We start from the raw sequence: 16,207 nt of genomic DNA on the forward strand, positions 1-16,207 counted from the left end.
TACAGTTTTACATCTGCTCATAGGAACGACGCAAAACCAGGAGACACTTTGGAATATAATTTAATTAATCCGATGACAGGTTAGCGCACAAATTAACAGCTGTTGACAACATTCAATTGATTTCTTCAAACACAAACAGGAATGTTTATCATGTATATATATATATATATATCCTTTTTTTTTTCCTTTACAATAACAATCACTCAAAACAACAAAAAAAAGTGTAAACATCCACTGTTTTAGGATTCAGGGAAAATGCATTGTAGACAAGACGAGGGAATAAACCAAATCTGCATGGAGCTTGTGATCTGAACGCCCAGCTTCAGCTTTGCATAACAAACCTCTGATCATACCCAAATCTGAATATCTGAAATCACAGACAAATGTTTTATCTACCACAGGTCTTCATGCATAATACTCTTAACAAAACACAGTCGAGCCATTCCGGATACCTGGCAACCACTGAAATGTTTTGAGAATGTCGTCGGCAAACAACCCCATCCTTTACATACACACAAACACATACAGCTTGAAATAAACAACCAAGATTTTTTTGTTTTATCCAGCACAAACCCAAATAAATAACAAGGAACCATGTGGGATTCTGGAAGTGAGGGGGGGGGGGGGGAAGAGAGAATGGTGCTTGTTGTAATAAAAATGTAAATCTCACAATCAAAGCTACGTTCTATACAAGACTGCTGAACATGTACCAACCACACTACAGCTACACTAAAGGGGGGCGTTGCCCTGTTCAATCAAGGACGTCTTCAGGGTGGAGCAAGAGGGAGGCAGACGGCTGGGGCTGGGAAAAGGGGTTGGGGGTGTTGGGACGACCTCAGTGCTGGAATTGTTGGGAAGCTGGGAGAGAGACAACGAGAGCGGGAGAACCAGAGACAGCCCTTAGTGGCGCGCGGCGGACTCCCTGGGGTAGAACTCGGCGATGGTGCTCTGGGGGATTCTCTTCAGCATCTCCTTGGGGAAGATACGCAGCAGCTGCCAGCCGATGTCCAGCGTCTCGTACACCGTCCGGTTGTCATAGGGGCCTGGGGGGGCCGGAGAGGATGGGGTTAGGAAATTAAAAAGTCCATGTTTTAGAATTTCATAAGAGACTGACAGTTTTTCTTAATATGTCTACCTAAATTTATAGACGAATCCATGATTGCTGTAATAATACTATTAAAGATTAAAAACATTGTTGGCTCAGCAAACAAACCCTTTTTTCAGTTTTTAATCATTCCTAGTCCTGTCCAAATAACGTGCACACTGGATATAGTTGCCAGCATAGTGGTGAAATGGAGTCTAAAAATACATCTATGGTGGTCAGGCGAGGCGAGTGTGTCAATGATCGTTGACAGCTAACACTTGGACGGTAATGGTGTAAAAAGCTTGCTCCGACACCAGCGCTGGGTGTGCTCACAACAGCAAGCAAACCCTACGTCACACCAGCTTCACCACAGGTCCATTTTCACATTCTCTTTTACGTTAAACATAACACCACCCAGCTTTTGGCCCCTTCAAGGACAGAGGTAAAGGCTTAATTATGGTTCCACGCCGATGCAACGCAAGGGGGTTTATGGACCCATTACGTCCCTGCGGACCCTCTTTGCGTTCACAGCAAGGGCCTGACGTGCGCCTCCTAAAGAATGTAACCTTGTGTCAAGGCGACGCAGCAGCGAGGTCTGTGAATGGTCACTGGTTCACTACTGTGTCGAAGCGTCTGCGCGGTTCTTGCGCTGCGTCGACATGGAACCATAATCAGCCCTTAAGCTGACCCATACGTGTGTCACAAGCTTGGGGTCGAGACCTCACTTGGGCTCACCTGGTATGCATTTGGAATTTGCCTGTACAGTTGATTTTCTTTTGCGTCAATGCTTCATAGCCACCAGTGAACTACTAATCACTCATTGTAGCTTGATACCAATATGTCACCTTGGACAGTGACATTACAGGCCAATATGAATCGATTTAAAGCAATGCGTTTGTGGAAGCAGCAGATAGGCCATCGTTTATGAACTGAAAAAAAACTGTTCTAAAAAACGTAAGTTCTAGATTTTCAAGGGCCTGGACTCGCCCCCCTCACCCTGGGCAATGAAGTTCTTCTCAAACTTCTGCAGGAACTCAAGGTAGAGCAGATCGTCGGGGGTCAGGGCCTCCTCTCCTACCACAGCCTTCATGGCCTGGACGTCCTTCCCAATGGCATAGCAGGCGTACTAAGTGAAGAGAAGGTATGGTTTAACATGACCATACTGCAGCTGCACCACCACAATGGCTCGGAAGTCCATTTCTATATTTAGAATCGCATGAGTTGAAACTTAAAATAATGTATTTAACTAACAAAAATAAAGTTGAGTGAAAACCTGATCTCAAAATAAAGACAACCAAATCTTTTCGGAAAATTGTGATGTTATAGCAGAAGATTTACCAGCTGGTTGGAGACATCTGCATGGTCCTTGCGGGTCATGCCCTCACCGATAGCAGACTTCATCAGACGAGACAGGGACGGCAACACGTTGATTGGGGGGTAGATCTGAACAAAGAACAAGACGATTAAACATCTACATGTAGGTAAAAACACACAAACAAACTCCTTAGAAAAGTCTAAAGCTTTGAGGTTTTGTGGACATCTTGATAACTCGAAATGTATAATTGTCCAGCCATTGTATCCAGATTTGCCCTCTCTCAATCCACAATAGACCACCTCTTCATGAAACAATGCCATAGTGTCAACAAAATGTCAGCGCTAGTATTAATCATTCAGACTTCATCACAATTACGGTCTGAAAAGGTCTGCTTTCCCCATGTTTAATAGAGGGCAATAATGGATGCCTAAGTGCAGCCGTAATCACACATTTAAAACACACTTGCCACGACTGGTAACTGGTCCAGAGATCACTGATGAAACCAGGATAAGTGTTACCTGTCTGTTGTGGAGCTGTCTGTCCACATACACCTGTCCCTCAGTGATGTAACCAGTCAAGTCAGGAATGGGATGGGTAATGTCTGAGGGAACAGAGATTGTTAAGTTTTACCCTCCCTCAAACCAGTCAGCCCATTCATGGTTCATTCCAATGAATGGGCTGCAATATAAACCAATCACTGTGCATTGAAATCCACATTAACGATACATTTTCCACCATTGATGGGAATTGACAATGTGGCCAATTCATATCAATGGTTCAACCGTGATGCATTCAACCACTGTGGTTCATTTCCCATCTGAAGGGCTTCGTCCCTACCGTCGTTGGGCATGGTGAGGATGGGGATCTGGGTGATGGAGCCGTTCCTGCCCTCCACTCTCCCAGCACGCTCGTAGATTGTGGCCAGATCGGTGTACATGTATCCAGGGAAGCCACGACGGCCGGGCACCTCCTCTCTGGCTGCAGACACCTGGAGAACAGAGGTGGTGGTTGAGAATGCATGCCAGGGGCTAAGGGAGCCTTGCTGATGGTGGATACCATCAATTCACCCCCTTCCTGGATGGTATTCATTGGATCGCAGACATAGGCGGGTCTTGGTAGACCAAAACACCATCATTGAAGAGTAACAGCGGCTTTTGGGCACAAACACGCTAACTGCGGGAATCAAACTAGCGGCAACTCTTTGGACGGGAAGAGAACTGCTCTTAAGGGTTGGCACTGAGGTGAACACTGTTGGACAACAGGCAGCTCCTTATAAAGACTACACATGTAAAATGACTAATGTGATGTAGCAATTGCATAATCATGTAAAGAATGTCACTGCTCACTTTAATTAATCTATCTTTGTTAATGATGATATGCAATGACCATTTTTAAGTAAAAGCCTAACCGGGGACATGGGTTGCAAAATTTGCCTTGGCTAAAAATCCTACATACATCGTTTCATGTATTGTATCCTTGCAATGTTTTTTGCATTGTCCTTGACAAATAAACAAATAAAATAATTAGCAGATCACCGAGCAGACATGGTATGCACTGAATGCGACTTCCTAAATCCATCCATCACACAATGGAGGGAATAAAACTATAAAGTTAGGTTAGCACTTAATCTGCCTTTAAAAGGGAGCTCCTCATCATTTCATGATAGAGGCAACATTCACGTTCAACAGGTTTTACTGTTCAGTCAATGGCAGAAAGAAAACGTATCCTTGGCTTAAAGGAGAGCCCAGGTTAACTGTTAACATTGTCAAGATGACAAGATGGTGGTTTATTTGCTAGCTTTTGCACTACCTACCAATTAGCTTTCCTTTGACTCAATATTGATCTCTACATTGGTATACCACCCCACTCTTCATAGAACAATTGTACTACACACAGACCCTGCCAAACTGGCAGAAGACCAACTTCAAGGGGAATATCGAACGTTAAGAATTCATGGCTCGTTTCCACTATGATAAAAAATTCTGGCAGCTGTATAATTATTACAATTCATTATTAATAAAAAAAAAAGTCAGCAGGCCTACCTCTCGGAGGGCCTCGGCGTAGGAGCTCATGTCAGTGAGGATGACGAGGACGTGCTTCTCACACTGGTAGGCCAGGTACTCCGCAGTGGTCAGCGCCAGGCGGGGGGTGATGATGCGCTCAATGCTGATTGGTGGAGAAGAAATTCCGTCAAAAATAGGAAATGTGCATGGGCATCGCAAAAGTTGATCACTAGTCTACATTAGTATACAGTGATGCAGACACACATCGGTGTTAGGGTGCAAAGCTCTGGCAGAGTGCCTCTTACGTGGGGTCGTTGGCCAGATTCAAGAACAAGCAAACGTTATCCATGGAACCGTTTTCCTCGAAGTCCGACTTGAAGAAGCGGGCAGTCTCCATGTTGACCTGGAAAAATGAAAAAGAAAGTATGATGAGACAATAGCGACGAACCCGAAATCGCAACCATTTGTCGGTTGGTATTCAAATCTAAATTTCGGCATTCGAATACCTCATTATTATTTTTGCAAATGCATATTTGCGAAAGCCACAGATAGAAGGCTGGATAACATTTTGTCGGAAATCCAGTTATATCGCACTGATAAAATAAGACTATGTGAAAAAGATGGTTGCAAGTATGTTTTTCCCGTCAGATGACTCACGTTACCTGCTGGGCAATTTCATCCAAACGTCCACGCAGCAATCCTACGTTATAATGTAGTCTTGTAAAACATCACAACACACCTCTGCCAACGGACAACACAACACTGCCCTATGAATACCATAATCACTCCACAAATCGACGTGTTTCCACTTGCACAAAGCAGGTATGGTTACCAAAGCCGGGCCCTCTGCACGGTGTATCAAGTATACTGGGTACGGTGGCTTTAGCATAAGCCCCCTAACCCCCTGGTCGTCTCATATTCAACCGGTTTCCTCTTCTTCAGTCAATCCACAGCGGTGTGCAAATTGATGGATTACCGACAAAAGGGCAGATTTAAAGGTAGGTGTGTGTGTGTGTGTGTGTGTTTGTGTGAGTGTGTGTGCGTGCGTCTCCGTCCAAGTGTACGTAAATGTGTGGTATTTGCAAGTGTGTGTGTGTGTGAACTGCAGGTCAGGACGGCAGAGAGGGGCGTTAGAATAGACACAGCAGCAGCTGAGGGGGATAACTCGATACGGCCGGTGTGAAGGCGTTCTAAAGGCCTGCTGAATTAGCCAGCAGTCAGATTGAGCCGCGGGATCTGCTCAGGAGCCCAGAAGTAACAAGAGGGACTTAGAGACACACAAGTCACCTGATGAATAAGGAACTGGGGGGGTTGGTTGGGGTCAAATTGTCAGGGTGTAAAATGAGGGTCAAGAAGGGTTAGATTAGTGTTGCGAACACAAAAAAAACAGGACAGGGAGAGAGAGCGAGAGAACGACCAGGGTGGGTGGCAGAGAGAGAAAGGGAGTGATTTGGCAATGAAGACATACGTTTCTAATGCCAAAAAAGGCCAGACTTGACTGACACAGGGACAGTGTGAGACACAGAAGAGTCTGACTGCGGTAGATATTCCCATGGACCACCGCTCGGTCTCTCACCCCCATAGCTGCGAAGACGATGGCGAAGTTCTCAGAGGTGTAGTCCATGACGTCTTTCGACTTCTGGACCAGGCCAGCCTGCCGACAGATCTGGGCGGCAATCTAGGAGGGAGCAGATAAAACGCTTTGTTAAAAAGTCAGTAGGCTCTGTGCTAAATGACAACCGTTAAAATATCATGGGGTTTGCATAGACGCAAAACAAACCTATGGACAGTCCCTCAAAATTGCCGTTTTCAGCAGCGAGGATGATACAAAAGATATCATTAGGAACAAAGGGAAGAAACACTACAACGTAGGGCTGGGCAATTAATTGAATTTTGGTCGCGAAAACGAATATTATTTTATTATTATTAATATTTATCTTTTTATTAAAAAACTTATAGAAAGTACATAAAAGCTGGATACATATCTGTACATTATTATAGATTTTGACATTTTCTATTTGACCATTTTGTGCATTGTTTTTAGGCGAAATTTCAAAGTTCTCAGTTACAAAGTGTTTTTGTGGGAGAGACATGCTGAATAAATACATGATGTTTTCAAAGTAAAAAATAATCGTTTGAATAATCATGATTTCAATATTGACCAAAATAATAATAATGATTATGATTCTTCCAAAACGGGCAGCCCTACTACAAAGATAAAAGAGTATATTTGTTAAAGGTACCCGGATTGATCCCCAGTGGCTGCAGCCTACGTAGAAAGATGCCCTAATCACTAGCCTGCTCCTAGATGACCTTTATCTGCATTCACCGCAAGGAAAGGCATTGGATATAAAGCCTTGCAATTTTTTTTACAGAAGTACTAAAAGCGAAAATGCGACAAGAGGCTTTGTCAAATTATTCTTAAGTTGAATTTACTACCTTTTAATACCTTCACAGACAGTAGAGGAAGCAAGTGAGCTACATTTAAGCAAGACGGAACGTACCATAGGAGTTGGATTAATCAAGATCGCCCAACGGGCCTTGGTCCATAGTTTTTAATCAATATGTCACAAAGAAAATTGCATAACAATTAGAAGTGAAATCCGTCACAAGCTCAACTTTGATGCCAGTTAAGGGTGATAGAGATCTTTTTTTAATTTTTCAAGGCCTCTCTCTCTGGCTCTTTCTCTTTCTCTCTCTGGCACTCTATGTCTGCCTCTCTCTGGCTCTCACCAACTGTGTTGCCAAGTTGTTGTGTCCAGTGTTGAAGTCAAGTTATAATTACCTCGTTAAATATTGTTATTACAGTGTAAAGTTTTTATATGAAAAAGTGGTTACGTTAATGTATATACGCGTTACTTACTTTCACTAGCCGTGTTTAAATGGACACTACTGATCCGATTAGATTTCTAATCGGAATAGATCTATTCCTATCGTGCAATCCAAATGTACTGTATATATGGCATTTACAAAAGTGGTAAGCGTACGTTCGTATATGTCTCGCGTGCACAACCGTTATGTTGGTCTGGACTTTGCATTTCCCCATTATTGTCTTTCAAATGAGTGTGAACTAACAGAAGCGAACTCGCGATGAGGTTTGGCAGCAAGCCAGCCGGCTATATCCAGTTTGTTTCAGCGCACGCATCACGTGACAACATTGACACTCAGTTTTAGTAATTTTAGGAGATAGGCCTGCATGTAAATTACACAAATTGAAACACTCATAGGCCTAGTTGGAAATTAAATACCTCGTCAGATGACTTTTATTACTTTTTAATGGCCTTAATTTGGACTAGGGCCATGGTTTCCCCGCGGAAACCCGGGAAAACAGACATGACAGCATAATATATTTGTAAACGTGACACTATTGTGGTCCATTATGTGTAGTCGTCGTTACATATGAATGTCACATCATCTTGAATTTGATTGTGCCCACCAAACCGTGCAATCCGCTTTGTCCTGAGGAAAAATGTGTATCCTACAGCCGCGACGCGCACAGCATTAGCGCTCTGTGCCACCGTCTGATCTACAGAAGTCTGATCTACAGACCCTGACCCCCACTTGGTCCCTGAGCTCCCACACCTGGTCCATGAAGGAGGCAGTTATTGGTGACATGACCCTCTGTGACATCTGGGTAATGAAACGACAACTTCCGGGCTATTGAACCGGACCACGGTTCAATAGCCCACGCATACAAGCCGGACCACCTTTGGGTTTACAGTAAGAAACATACATCCCCCTCACACATCTCCCTTCATTTAAGAGCCCCAAATATCAGGCACACAGAATTAGATTAATGGGGTCAACTATTGTATAATCCCCGCAAAACAATTCATAAGTGTTTGACAACAGGTTAACAAGAAACGGTAGAGCAGCATAGACTTTTTGCTCTAGGTTGTAAATTAACTAGGGGCCTCACTCATGTGAAGCTACGGCTCATATTTTGATGCTCATTTTAAAAACTAGCTTTGAAATACAGACCATTTATCAATGTGAGGGTGCATTCGGTATGTGTGTATTGGCTATTTTCCCCCTTTCTTGCTCGTCAACAAATACTACTTCCATGAAGAAGGAGAGCCAAGGCAGACATAAAGTCAACATTACAGTGTTTGTCGACAAGGTTGAGAATTCTGTTAAACGCCAGACAAAAGACAAGACGACATCTGGGATTAAAATGGAAGACATTTTTGGTCAGGGAGGTCTTGCGTTGGAATCACGTTCTCAAATGTCTTCCAGAGCTGTGACTTTGTTTTTGGCTGGAAGCCATAGAGAACAAGGCTTTACCTACTCGGCACGTTGGCAGCGGCAACAATACCTGAGCAGGACATTGATCCAGTTAACGGCTTTCATTTCCCGCCCTTGGGAAGCGAGGTGTGAATGGTAGACGGGAGTTTGAAGAGGGAGCCGGATGAACCGCCAGTCTGTAAAACTCTGTTTCCAAGCTAAAGAGGCTCAAGACCAGAGAACTAGCTCTAGTCGTCTAGTGCATCTCTGATTCAATGAGAGAACATTGAAGAGCTTTACTAAATCAATGTTGTTCTACCCAACTACAAAAAGGGGTCCCTCTGTAGCCTCCATCCTTGGAGCCATTTCTAAAGTTGGCCTTCATCTTGTTATTAAATGACCTCCTTGACATCTGCACAATGTATCCCGACGGCAATCAATGGATCCTGCACCTTCTTCAGCTGAAGACTTGTCGTCTTACTCTAATTTGCACTTGTCTCATGTAACTTTTCCCTACTCGGCCTTCTTCGAAAATACGGCAAAGATTTATAAAATAAAGGGCTTCAATTAGCAGAAAGATCCTTGGTGTAGTCAACAAAAAAGTGACCAAAATGACCAAGAACAAGTTACCGGGAAACTATATTTTCTGAGGCTGTTGGATGGGGCCAACAGGCTTAACAGGCATAAGGTCTGCCCCGGACAAACTTAAGGAGCAAGGAGAATACCTGACAGAAAAGCTGAACAAAGGGGCAATCTATGGTGATCAGTCAAACTCATTACCATTAACGTCTTTTTTTCGCAAAACGGATGACAGGTCGTAAATGTACATTCCCATTGTGCTCCATGACGTAATTATTGATTATCGAAGTGGGTGAAATAAAGACTGGTGATAGGTTGAAATAATCAGTTTAACCAATCACAATCGGGAGTCTTCGTCATAGTCATCATGGACACTATACAAGTCTTTTCTCAACGCATAATCCTTTTATTGCATACATTGTTGCACACTATGTACATTCCCAATGTGCTTCATGACGTAATTATTGATTATCGAAGTGGGTGAAATAAAGACATTCTTCGAAAATACGGCAAAAATTAATAAAATAAAAAGGCATTAAATTAGCAGAAAGATACTTGGTGCAGTCAATAAAAAAGGTAATCAAAAATATCCAAGACCAAGTTACCGGGAAACTATTCTCTGAGGCTGTTGGATGGGGCCAACAGGCCTAACATGCATAAGGTCTGACCCGGACAGGCAAGGAGATTATCTGACAGAAAATCTGAACAAAGGGGCAATCTCAATGGCACAAAAAGATTGTGCCATTGTAACAGCTTTCCATTTTGGGTGCAAGGGATAGAAATTTGCATTATCTTTATACTACATTACTCGTCTACCATATTTTTATACAAAAAAAGTGTATTAATCCTTAAAGTGTGCAATAATTCAATAATATTGATTATCGTCTCTCACTGGTATTCTATTGTCATAAATTTAAGACATTGATTTATCAGTATCCCAGTTTAGTGGTGTAAATTACTCACAATGATAATATCTACCGTCAAAATTAACAAAACCTAAGGTTTGAAACGTCAGAGAGAAAGGGAAACTAATTTCTGTACGTTTCACCTCAGTTCGACTTTTAGCTTAGAACGGTATTTTTAACTAATTTCTTGTGTAAATAGGATGCAGATCTCATTGTCTTGTGACCAGGGTTGGGAGAAGTTGGACTACTTCCCTTTCCTGCTGTGCCCAACAGCTACCTCTTCCACGGGGAGTTCCGAAAAGATATGACGATGTTGCAAGATCATTATTATATTGCAGATGAAACCAATTACAAAAAGCAGATTCAACTGAGGCCAGTGTCGTTACCAATGGTGAATGCTCAGCTTTTCAGAAATGTCATTTCATTTTAAGTGACATTAAGTTATATCTCACCACAGTCAATTGTTGATGGCTTTAGGGTCCTTCCATCAGCCGTGTAGTGAAAATATAGATAAAACGCGGACGTCACGCAAATATGCAGCATTTTCAAATAAGTATCCCCCAAGCGTAAAAGACAGATGGATTCAATCATCAACCTTTAGAGCCTATATTGAAGACTGGCTTATGCTACGTCCTTTAACCAAAACATTAAATGTATTCAGAGGATTCAATTATACAGTTTCACACACTTGCATCTGTAAAATAGCGAATAGTAGTTTGCGGATGAGGGTGATTATTAGTGGGTGCATTATTTAATTGATTTTTTGGAGACGTTAGTTTTTTGTTATTGGAAAGGGAAACAACATAACTAAGAAAATTGGTATCCAAAAACACTAGGGTTACTAACTACACACGTCATGTTCTCAAGAGCAACGCATTTTCACGAACCGTAGTACAATAAACATTAGCTGGTGGCGCAGACTGCTTTCGAGTTGAATGAGCAATAAATATAACAGATAGTGATAATACATGGTCAATGAATTTGGTTTGACCCTACAGATGCAATAAGAGGACTGTGTTGAGAAGCATAAAAGGCCTATACCCTCTGACATGTCCTACAAGATGTACAGTGACCATAGTGACCATGACAACGAAACCTGATTGTGATCGGTCAAATAGATTACCATTAACGTATTTGTACATTCCCATTGTGCTCCATGACGTAATTATTGATTATCGAAGTGGGTGAAATAAAGACATGAAAAATCAAGTTCAATGTGAAAGGACCTTTAGCCTTCAAACAAATCAGTTTAACCAATCACAATCGGGCATCTTCGTCATAGTCACCATGGACACTATACAAGTCTTTTCTCAACGCATAATCCTTTTATTGCATACATTGTTGTACACTATATTCATAGACCTTTAATTATCGCCTTCCGATACATGGATTGACCGCTGCAAGCTAAAAGTTACTTGCGCTCTGTATGTGAATAAAGGTTGCTATTGATGACCTGTTTATGTGCAGGCGTATCGTAACAGTTTCGTTTTGGATATTAACTCTCTCTGAAAGTGTTAAAGCCTACTTTTAGTTAACGGTCATGGAGCAAAAGCTAATGCCCAAGAAAAATGGGTGCATTAAAAATGCCCTCCCACTTATCATACCCTCATCACCCTATCATCACCCTCATCCAAATAACTATTTTAAACAGGTATACTAAACTTCATTCTAATTGAAAACTAATTCCTTACAACACCAAAATAACCATTTCAGTTTTATTAATCAAGAGGCATCAAGATCCTGTCATACATTAAATGAGTCACGATGCCAACCGTCGTGGAGCAATCAATTTCCATCGGGACAGGAAGTGATGTACACAGAAGCGAATGGGACCACGTCGGCTCACCTCATTGTGGGGCAGACCAGCAGCAGAAAAGATGGGGATCTTCTGGCCTCGGGCGATGCTGTTCATGCCGTCGATGGCGGAGATGCCGGTCTGGATCATCTCCTCAGGGTAGATACGGCACTGGGGGTTGATTGGCTGGCCTGGAGGAACCACGGAGGACAGCACAGGTGAGCCGTTACAGCACTCCTCCAGCCTCCTTTCAGAGAACCAAACCTTTGTCCCTGTCCCCCCTCTTGACATACGGTCAACCCCATTGCATGTTATAAAACACCAACACACATTCCTCCAGGGCCAATCACTGCAACACATCTTCGCAGGGATTTAAAGTCCAGATTTGTAGGTGTAAGTGAGGGACCTTCAAGATTGACCTTATGTTACATCGCCATTCTTTCCTTAAAACCCTTTCGGGTCTTTGTCAAGATGTTGGCAATGAAGTAACTCAGCAAAAGGCAAAAAGGCAACAGCGAGGTAAATATAGGGAAGCGAGCTGAGCCGAGGTCTGCTAAGGGTCATTTAAAACCATTCTGCCACAATACTGAATCTTTGAAGGAATAACTTCATTCATCATAAGGGGACATTAGTATAATACATTAGTTAAATAACCTCAAAAAATTTGAATTGCTTCCTTACAGCGAGAAGCAAGCAGCAATTTCTCCTGCAGTATGTCTTAATTTTCTATGATGCATTGATTCAAAGATGAATGCTTTCATTTTCATTAATTATATAACCAATCCTTTAGAGTAGAAGGAGTGAAAGTATTTCAGGGTTTCCAACAGTTTTCTATAAGGGAGGCACAGCTCCTCCACTAAGTGACAATGTGCATGTCCGTTCATGCCAGAATCTGCATTATTTTTCAAGGAAATATAGGCTACTATTAGCCTAATATCCTATAATACAGGCTTATCTCTATAAACTATAGTACAAACTATCGCAAGATACCGCATCTATGAAATCCAACAGATGGCGTTCTCTGTCTAGACATAAAGCTCTAGTCCCTCTGCTTACGCAAGATATTCACATCAGACCATGACAAAAACCCTTCGATAAAGAGCATCTTGAAGGGTTTGACTGATTTCAAATCTTAAGTACATATCAATTACGCGTTTAAATTCATAGGAAAAACAATACGGCACCATTTAGTTGGGCAGAGCAGCAGGATTGTTCCAGGTCCACAGAGTACCAACAGAGAATAATTTCCAACAGCGAGTGGGTGTGTGCAAACAGCCGTCCCGTTACGTTTCGTGTGTTTTTGATGATTTATGCTTAAAGTCTGCAATAAGGGCTCCCTGATGAAGCAAACTAAAGTCGGGAGCAAAAGAAAACAGACATGTCAACTGGGAGAAACCTTACCCATGATGTCCAGATAGTCCTCGGCCAGCACAGTGGGCCCGCGGTCGATGGGTTTCCCAGATCCATTGAAGACCCGCCCTGGAGACAAACAGAAAGGGAATATGTAGACATTAGACCTGTGGTGATTTGCTGAATAAAGACGTTTATCATGGGAGGTTGAGGCTCCATATGAAAATAAAAAGTAAAAAAATAAATCACGAATGAAATAAATTTGATGACTATCGCAGGAGCTCAGCTTTAACCTATTTTTTATTTAATTTTTTTGCACAAATACATTCATATACCGTATACCCAATGAAATGTCAGGAAGGTATGAAAAATGTGAAAACTCCCAAGCCTAGTGGCTGCTATGCTGTTCTGCGTTGTTTCTTTGTGGTTGCTAGGGTGTTTTAAAATTGTTGCCATGGTGTTCTAGATGGTTAAAACAGTTTTCCCCCTAGATTTTTTTGTAGCAGTGGTTCTGTGAGTTGATAACCTAGGATTACTAGGGGGGTCCGGAGGTCCGGGGGCATAGGGTGCTGTAGATAGCTACTAGGGTGTTCTTGGCAGTTGCTAGGATGTTCTTGGCAAAAAAAAAATATATATATATATTATGACATTGTATAAAAGTTTGGATGGCAACTTATTAAGTGAAGATTTAATTATTGTTTTAGTATAAAGCACGATGGAAGGGTTGGGAAGTTTTGGAAGAATAGTATAGTTGATATTAATAGTCGTTGATATTTTACATTGAAACACAATGTAAAGCTTTAATTGTTACTGGTTTTGTTCAACTGGCGTAAAAATAATTCAGTGTTTAGACTTATACTTTGAAAATCATGTAATTTATGTGTAACGTCCCTGTTTATATTACAATGGTTGACAATTGAGACTCTCCCAATATTGACTTATCTGTCATGTATGTCATTCATACTTTAAGGTAGACATTCTTTGGACAACAACAAGCTGTACTTCTACGGACCATGACCAGGTCCGATTAAAGTTGTCCCAGTTATCATTTTACTGAAAGAGGCTATGGTTGGAGGCAAGGTTCTTCGTAAATGGCTTGTTGTCCATTAAAATAAGACGGACGCAAACACTGAGGATGGCCATGTTTCTAAATTCTAATTCTACTTCAAACTTTATCGTTACGTAATGCTATCATCACAAAAAATATATTATTTGAAAGTAAGACTCCACAGTTTAAACCAAATCCTTCTGTGACATAATCTCAAGAAGTCAGATGTGAACAAATGTCCAAGTTCCAACAACAGGAGTCTTACCTTTGTTATTGGATCATGTTCCTACCTAAAGCAAACCGAAGTTCACCTGGAATCTGACCGAAACTTGTATAAAAATAATAATTACGATTTATAATAGGATTTGTGCAGCTGAAAGTGCATACACCATTCACGGCCATCCTTAATGATGCTTCAGCAACAAAGGGGACTTTATTTTCTCCCGCTATTCAGCTCAAGAACAGCCTCGTGCTGTATGCCGACGATCACATCTCCCAAAACGTTAAGAAACATTCAGCATTCAGAAGAAGGATCTTGCATCAAACTGACTACATTCCACAACTGTTTAGTCTTCTTATCAATTACCCAAAAGGATTCGAACAAGAAGGTTAAGGGCAAATAATACAACACACAGAGCTCAGCACAATCGGGCACTGCTGTGCTGTCAATGTCAGCTTTCTGGGCGTCAGCAGCGCAGAACGGACAGAGAGCGGGTGGGCCCTTATGAAAAGCTCAGGGGAAAGGATCTTCAGTAGGGAACCAACAGTGAGTTGATGCTGAGATGAACGTTATTGTGGCTGGTTTTCTTCAGAGGATACGGCGTGATCTTACCCAGCATGTCCTCAGAGACTGGCGTACGCAAGATGTCGCCCGTGAACTCGCAGGCCGTCTTCTTCGCGTCGATACCCGACGTGCCCTCGAACACCTGTAGAACAGTCATGATGAGCCACATGACACATGAAACAGATAAACACCCAAACAACAAACCAACAAACCCTTCTCCATCTATATACTCTTCCCACTCTCAAATTGCTGCTTTCAATGCTTTCTTTTCTGGCCAAAGGGTACAACGACTCCTGCAGTCTACCTGTAGGCATCTTGGTGCAAGAGATCGAGCCACTACCTGCTCCATCATTATGCATTAGATCTCGATTATTTAATTAGTTATTTGGGGAGGCTCTCTGGATTTATTGTTTCTGAATGTGAACTTTCATCCATGATATAATCTGGTTCTAGGATGGTAGTATCTAGTATAACTATTTAATCATTGAGCAGACACTTTTAAACAAAGCAAATTTGAGAATCCAGATATAAAGTCTTTAGGGAGCAGGTAGGGGCTAGGGGGCATCTTGCTCAAGGATGCCTGGTGGACAGAACCAAGAGTTAAAAACCCTAACCAATGGACTCCAACAATGGACTCCAACCCTGGTATCATGTCATGACATGGTTGGTACTATGGTAGTACTAGGGTTGTACTAGGGTGGAGTGGTGTTCACCTGGACGACAGCCTTGCTCCCGATGACCTCAAGAACCTGCCCGCTCCTCTTGGTTCCATCAGGCAGGGTCAGGTGCACAATCTCAGCATATCTGGGGAACTGGATTAATAGAAAACAGTGGATTAATCCATGGATGACGCCCAGAGCAACCAAAAAAACAACCATTCATATAAAGGGGCGGTATCCAACACAGGTCATAGGACTGCCGTTATTGGATGGAATTGGAACACCAATTTTAACAATTCAAAAAGATACTTGTACCTAGGGCTGGGCGATATATCGAATATATGCGATGTATCGCGAGATGTTCTCCAGGGGATGTATAAAATGCCCCTATCGCGAACATCGAATATAAAATGGCACGCAATGTTTCTTTTTGCCGCCGCCGGCATACTCGTCGTGCTTTC

The 16,207-nt window shown here is 42.2% G+C and overlaps 1 protein-coding gene across 2 annotated transcripts in view; it reads right to left on the reverse strand.

The window, feature by feature from the left end:
• Positions 1-44: 44 nt before the first annotated feature.
• atp6v1ba (ATPase, H+ transporting, lysosomal, V1 subunit B, member a) overlaps positions 45-16,207 on the reverse strand; it is a 28,459-nt gene continuing 12,296 nt past the window's right edge. For both annotated transcript variants that reach the window (XM_030378964.1, XM_030378965.1), the window contains exons 3-14: positions 15,801-15,899; positions 15,136-15,229; positions 13,307-13,384; positions 11,957-12,096; positions 5,979-6,080; positions 4,708-4,805; positions 4,442-4,565; positions 3,237-3,387; positions 2,918-3,000; positions 2,423-2,527; positions 2,081-2,210; positions 45-1,043 (exon numbers count right to left, since the gene is read on the reverse strand). In XM_030378964.1, coding sequence (XP_030234824.1) covers positions 901-1,043; positions 2,081-2,210; positions 2,423-2,527; positions 2,918-3,000; positions 3,237-3,387; positions 4,442-4,565; positions 4,708-4,805; positions 5,979-6,080; positions 11,957-12,096; positions 13,307-13,384; positions 15,136-15,229; positions 15,801-15,899 — 1,347 coding nt within the window. In that variant the 3' untranslated portion in view covers positions 45-900. The remainder of the gene's footprint in view (positions 1,044-2,080; positions 2,211-2,422; positions 2,528-2,917; positions 3,001-3,236; positions 3,388-4,441; positions 4,566-4,707; positions 4,806-5,978; positions 6,081-11,956; positions 12,097-13,306; positions 13,385-15,135; positions 15,230-15,800; positions 15,900-16,207) is intronic.

The sequence above is a fragment of the Gadus morhua genome, chromosome 15, assembly GCF_902167405.1.
Source record: "Gadus morhua chromosome 15, gadMor3.0, whole genome shotgun sequence".
NCBI classification, from domain to species: domain Eukaryota; kingdom Metazoa; phylum Chordata; class Actinopteri; order Gadiformes; family Gadidae; genus Gadus; species Gadus morhua.